Source organism: Mandrillus leucophaeus, unplaced genomic scaffold, assembly GCF_000951045.1.
Source record: "Mandrillus leucophaeus isolate KB7577 unplaced genomic scaffold, Mleu.le_1.0 Scaffold129, whole genome shotgun sequence".
Lineage (NCBI taxonomy): Eukaryota > Metazoa > Chordata > Mammalia > Primates > Cercopithecidae > Mandrillus > Mandrillus leucophaeus.
Window position 1 is genome coordinate 1,673,180 of NW_012101243.1, and position 6,163 is coordinate 1,679,342.

Here is a 6,163-nt window from a genome sequence, read left to right on the forward strand (position 1 = left end):
GGGGTTTCACCGTGTTAGCCAGGATGGTCTCGATCTCCTGACCTCGTGATCCGCCCGTCTCGGCCTCTCAAAGTGCTGGGATTACAGGCTTGAGCCACTGCGCCCGGCCTTTTTTTTTTTCTTTAAGTGCCTTCGTGAATCCGTGTGTGAAGTATTTTTCATCATGTTTTTTTGAAACCTCATCCTCAGGCCGGGCATGGTGGCTCACGCCTGTAATCCCAGCACTTTGGGAGTCTGAGGCGGGTGGATCACTTGAGGTCAGGAGTTCGAGACCAGCGTGGCCAACAGGGTGAAACCCCTCTCTCTACTAAAAATACAATAAAATTAGCTGGGCATGGTGGTGGGCTAATCCCAGCTACTTAGGAGACCAAGGCAGGAGAATCACTTGAACTCGGGAGGCAGAGGTTGCAGTGAGTCGAGATCACACCACTGCACTCCAGCCTGGGCGACGGAGCAAGACTCCGTCTCAAAAAACAAAACAAAAACAAAAACAAAAAAACAACAACCCTCATCCTCAGACATCTATTTAATGTCTGTTTTATATTTGATTCAATAAATAACTCAGACATTTCTTAGAATTATTTTGAAAGGATGTTTACTAGATATCTTTGTCTTGGCCAGCTGTTCATTATTGAAGGTTCTTCAGTTAATATTATAGTATTGAATAATAAGACTTTTTACATATTTAACATATCGTGTTTCAATTCATAGCCTGTTGTAAACTACTTATAAAACTTAAGAAAAGTTTATAAATAACTTTTATACTATTAGCTCACATAGTATGCTTTTACATTTGTCTCACTTAGGAGTTACAAAATATTGTGGGCTAGGAAGGGCTTGTATTATTTTCATTTTGTTTTATTTTGTTTTCAGAAACAGTTGAACCTCAAAGAGGCTAAGTGACTCACCCAGGGTTGCCTAGCCAAGCCTTGAACCTGTGTTGTCTGGTTTAAAATCCAGGGATTTTTTCCACTATAACATATTGCCTGTGAATGAGTGTAATTGCAAATTAGAAAATGTAATACATTTTAGTATTTTCTGTATTTTGTTATATTTAAATGCAAACTATCTCTTTGAGATTTTCTATTGGTATTGGAAACTGATGTTTATACTAACTATAGTGTGTACCTATTGGTGAGCTTTGTCCTAGCTTAGCCTTTGAAGTAGTTACCTAGGGAGAAAGTAAATTTTTCAGTAACGCCACTCTTCAGGTTTTCTGAGACTCAGTTTGAGAATTTACTTTTGAGACCTATAGCATGTTCATTTTTATTACGTTCTATTGTGGCCCATCTTAGTCATTTGTGGGTAGATTAAGTTTTCATATCAAACCAAAGTGCTTCCAAACTGACTAGTGAATAAAAAGAGAACAAATCTAGAATATGCCATCTGGAGGCAGAAGATTACAAATATCTTTAAAATAATTACATTGACTTTCCTGTGGCTTGGATTCTAAAGAGTAGGTGAGACAGGTTTGAAATAAGAGAAAGGGGCTGGGTGCAGTGGCTCACACCTGTAATCCCAGCAGTTTGGGAAGCCGAGGCAGGAGGATCCCTTGAGCTGAGGAGTTCAAGACCAGCCTGGGCCAAAAAAAAAAAAAAAAGAAACGAAACAAGAGAAAGCAATACATATATTGCTTCCCAAGATTGTACTTTTTAAAGTGGTCATTGCTCACTTGGACTTGTGGTATTTTAGGGCTTAACTTTTGGAGTCCTGAGAATTCAGCCGCCCGCTGTTTCTTAGATATTTTGAGGATGTCTTTTGTCTGAGCGTGTTGCACTGATGAATACACAGCGGTTTGCTGACTGGTCTTTTAGAGATGTTCTGCTCTGAAGAGCACTTGGAGCAGAGGTGTTCAGTCAGTAGAGTTCCTGTTTAATTCCACAGTGTTGTCTGCAGACTGCTTTGTCTTTAACCCTTAAGAGACTGGAGGCATTGGAGAGGAGGTTCTTTAATGAATACATTCTGAGTCTGTGGTTGAGGTTTATCACTGATACAATCTGAAATAATTAATGAGGTTTTTCAAAGATAATTTCAATTCTATTTAAATAATTGGCTGAAAACCAACAATAGTGAATATTTATTGAGTACCTACTAACTTAACACTAACCATTTTGCTAAACATTTTATAGGCCTTATCTCATTCTCACAAAAATCTTACAAGGTCAGTTATCTTGTTTTTCTCATTTTTACAGAGAAGAAAATTGAGTAATTTTACCCAGTGTCACATAGTGAGTGAGAGGTAGAGTCAAAGTATTGAATCAGGCAGTCTGACCCCACATTAAATGTACAACCGTGTTATGCTGCCTTCCCGTAACAGTAATGAACTATTTAATTGTATCCAACTTGATGTCAAGAAAGAAAGTGCCTAGCTTCAGAAACGGAAGCACTGAATGTGCATTGGAGCAAGAGTGTGATCGTGGCAAAATAGTACAGCAGGTTTTAACTTTGAAATGTTTAAATGCATTTCACTGAACTAAAGAATCTGCTGTATTTTTGCGTAGTTCACAGTCAACAGTCATTGGTGTTACTTTTTAGGGCTTTACCCTGTGGGTTTCTGTTCTGACACCAGTGTGTATAGGGACTCAATCATATGCCAGCACTTTTCCCACCCTCAGCCCTGAGGTGACCCCAGAAGGGGAAATTGTGACCCACGTCCAGCTGCTGGCCTGTCTGTCTGTCTGTGCTTTCCAGCCCAAGAACTGATTCCCTCTCTGAGAAAATTGGAAAGGCTCCTGGAGGCTGCCGAGAAGCTTTGATGTAGAGGTAGCAATTGAACAGATTGTCCTTTAGAAGCAGCCAAATTTCATTTTCCAGATTGAAAGACAGACTTCCAAGAAAATTTTTCTTTTTAATGTTTTGTTCTAGCATCCAAAAAAGACCCAACTTCAGATCCGGGCTTGAGAGTTTCTCAGGGCTATTCTCGTCTAGGTGGAGGGTGGTTGGCCCATTCTCAGATGGCATGTGTCTTAATAGCTGTATGGCTGGCCAGACCAGCCTTCAGCTCCCTCCTGCTGGGCTCTGAGAGGAAGTCAACTTGACAGCTGCTAGGCACCTCCCAGTAAGCTCACCAAAGTATTTTGGTGTCACTTTGTGACAGACTTGGATTCAAACTGCAGCCCTGCCACTAGCTTGTTAATATTGTGGCTGCCCACATGTTACTTAGTTTGAGTCTGTTTCCTCATCTCTAAAATGAGGAGTATAATGCTTCCCTCCAGCGTTAAAGTGAGGATTGAGTGAGATAATGTATTGACATGGCTTGCAGTAGATCTGGTATGCAGATGGGCTCTTAGTGTTAGTTTCTGATAGTGGTATTAGAGAGGCTGTTAGAGCAGGATTAAGAACACAGTGTTTGGAATCAAGTAGATCTGAATTTGATCTCAGGTGTCTCTTTTCATGACCTTGAACAGCAATTGTCTTGGTCTCTCTGAGTCACTTTTCTTACCTGTCAATTTGGGATATCAATGCCTACCTCAGGGTTGTTGGGAAGATTCATTGAGCTCATGGATGTAAAGAACCCAGTAGAACATCTGGCACGTAGTAAGCCTGCAGTGAATTACAGCTCTTTATTACTGGTGCTGTTAATGTACCTCACAGGGGTCCGGGCCTATGTTTTATCTCCTAGTGACCCCTCTTTGTTATCATTTAGTACCTCGTATACCTTGATGGTTGCTGAAAAGCAGAGAATAGTGCTTCTTTCTTGAGTCATTGCCCCAAAGGACAGATTCTACCATAAGGGCCCAAATTCCCCACTTATTTATTCTCTTTTTGCATCTTCCTCTTGCTCTGGCTTTTCTCCCTGTTATGTAATAAGGAGGGCACATTCAGTGGGAGACTCCTCATCCAGCAGGAGGCTTTTCTTAGCTGAGTGAGAATTGAGAGGCTTTGATGTCTGGGCACAGAACTAATTTGTGGGATCTGAAACCAAGGAGAAGCCCTTCCCAGTTTTGTTATTTCTGGGGGGTGATGAACAGCCTTTCACTAAATACAATATGCTTTCTTATTCAGCTGCAGCTCCTTAGAGCCCTGACTTTTTTCGCCTGATCTTTTCTTTTTCTTTTTTCTTTTTTTTTTTTGAGACAGGGTCTTGCTCTGTCACTCAGGCTCAAGTACAGTGATATGATCTTGGCTTACTGTAACCTCCACCTCCCTGGCTCAAGTGATCCTCCCACCTCAGCCTCCCAAGTAGCTGGGACTATAGGTGCATGCCACCATGCCCAGCTAATTTTTGTATTTTTTTGTAGAGACGGGGTCTCACTATGTTTCCCAGGCTGGTCTGAAACTCCTGGGCTCAAGCAATCCACCCGCCTCAGCCTCCGTAAGTGCTGGGATTACAGGTGTGAGCCACTGCACCCAGCTCCTGGTCATTTCTTTTGGGCAAATCATTTAGCACACCCATATCCATAGCACATTGGGTACCTTACAGAAAGAAGACAGGAAAAGGATACTAGAAAGACTTAAGCCTCTCAGTGCCGCCCAAGTGAAAAAAGTGAGGGAGTGTTTGCCTAGCTTTTCAGAATTCAAGCCCATGGAGGGAAAATACTGTAGAGTCACACGGAAGCTAGAAGGAACCATAGAAATAATCTAGGCCACATTCCGCAAGGTGAGAAAACCAAGACTCAAAGGGCAGAAGTGATTTGTCCAAGGCCACATAACAAGCTGGTAACAGGGCTAGAACTAGAAGGCTGGTGGTCAGACTGAATTCAATGTTTTGTTTTTGTTTTTGTTTTTGTTTTTGAGACAGAGTCTCACTATTGCCCAGGCTGGAGTGCAGTGGTTCGATCTTGGCTCACTGCAACCTCTGCCTCCCTGCAACCTCTGCCTCCCGGGTTCAAGTAATTCTCTTGCCTCAGCCTCCTGAGTAGCTGGGATTACAGGTGTCCACCACCATGCCTGGTTAAGTTTTATATTTTTAGTAGAGACGGGGTTTCGCCATGTTGGCCAGGCTGGTCTTGATCTCCTGACCTCAGGTGATCCGCCCACCTTGGCCTCCTAAAGTGCTGGGATTACAGGTGTGAACCACCGCATCCATCCTTTTTTTTTCTTTTACTCCTGGCGCACTATGATTCAATGTTCTTTTATCCCATAGTCTCTCCCTATTGTTCTACTGGACTTTTCTGCAATAGCATAATCAGAGAGCGCTGTAAGTACCGTGCCTGCCAATGTTTAAAATATGGTCAGTATGCCTCCTTTAAACCCTCACATACTTATACCTTATTGTTATTTTCTAGGGTGTCAGATGCCTGATACATTCAATTCATGGTTTCTTATAACCCTACTCCACGTCTGGTAAGTGAGCAATTTAAATGAAGTCACTAAATGTATTTTTTTTTAAACACTGTTGACTTGTAAGGTATAGCCCTCAGCAGGGCTGATTATATGAAATGGCAGTTGTTCAGGTGTTAAAAACTGTTCCTTTCATTTTAATAACTGGTGTCTTAAAGCACATTTTTATTAAAGGTCAAAGCATAGGCCCAGAAGAAAACTAATATTTGTAGGATTTTTTCAAAGAACACCTAACCCAGTGAACAATGCTATCAGTATCTCTTAAGAGACGCTATGAGCTTGGATGGAAAGTTTTCTCTCCCTTGGCTGTTTTAGGAAAGTTCACATTTACGTAAAAGTGGTTTGAATTGTGAGAATCCGTGGTCATTTTCATTGCTGGTCATCAGAAACCTATAACAAATTATAGCACTGACATTTACGCCTGTACCTCTAAAATGTGCATACAAGTTAGCTTCATGCCAGGTTTGTTGCATGTAAAAATATTTAACACCTTAAACAGTATATTTTTTCTTCAGCTGTGAAATAAGTAGCCAAAAAAAATCAATTTTTCATCTAACGTTACACAGTATTAAAGGTCAGAAGGATATAGGAGAGTTGTTGAAGTGGGGGGCTGGGGAATGTATTTATTGAACTGCCAGATCTTGGGAAAGTAAATTCTGGAGAACTAAGTTTACTACTTTGACCATAGTGAGTATCTGAGGAACATGGGAATGGCTGCCCTGTCAAAAGAACCCTTGTTTGAGACTGCCTTCAGCTGAGCCTTTGCATCGCACAACTGACTACTATATACTTTTTGGTTTTGATCACCTCTGAAATGTTTCTTCCTCTGTACTCACACAGTTACACTGAGTTTGGCTTAGGGGGCCTAAAGTGGCAGTTT

General features: G+C 41.4%; 1 protein-coding gene across 3 annotated transcripts in view; it reads left to right on the plus strand.

Annotated features, from left to right (window-relative positions):
* The window catches only part of LOC105533839 (ubiquinol-cytochrome-c reductase complex assembly factor 1), a 131,372-nt gene that overhangs the window by 56,622 nt on the left and 68,587 nt on the right, over positions 1 to 6,163 (plus strand). For all 3 annotated transcript variants that reach the window (XM_011972399.1, XM_011972400.1, XM_011972401.1), the window contains one exon: positions 5,229 to 5,286. In XM_011972399.1, coding sequence (XP_011827789.1) covers positions 5,229 to 5,286 — 58 coding nt within the window. The remainder of the gene's footprint in view (positions 1 to 5,228; positions 5,287 to 6,163) is intronic.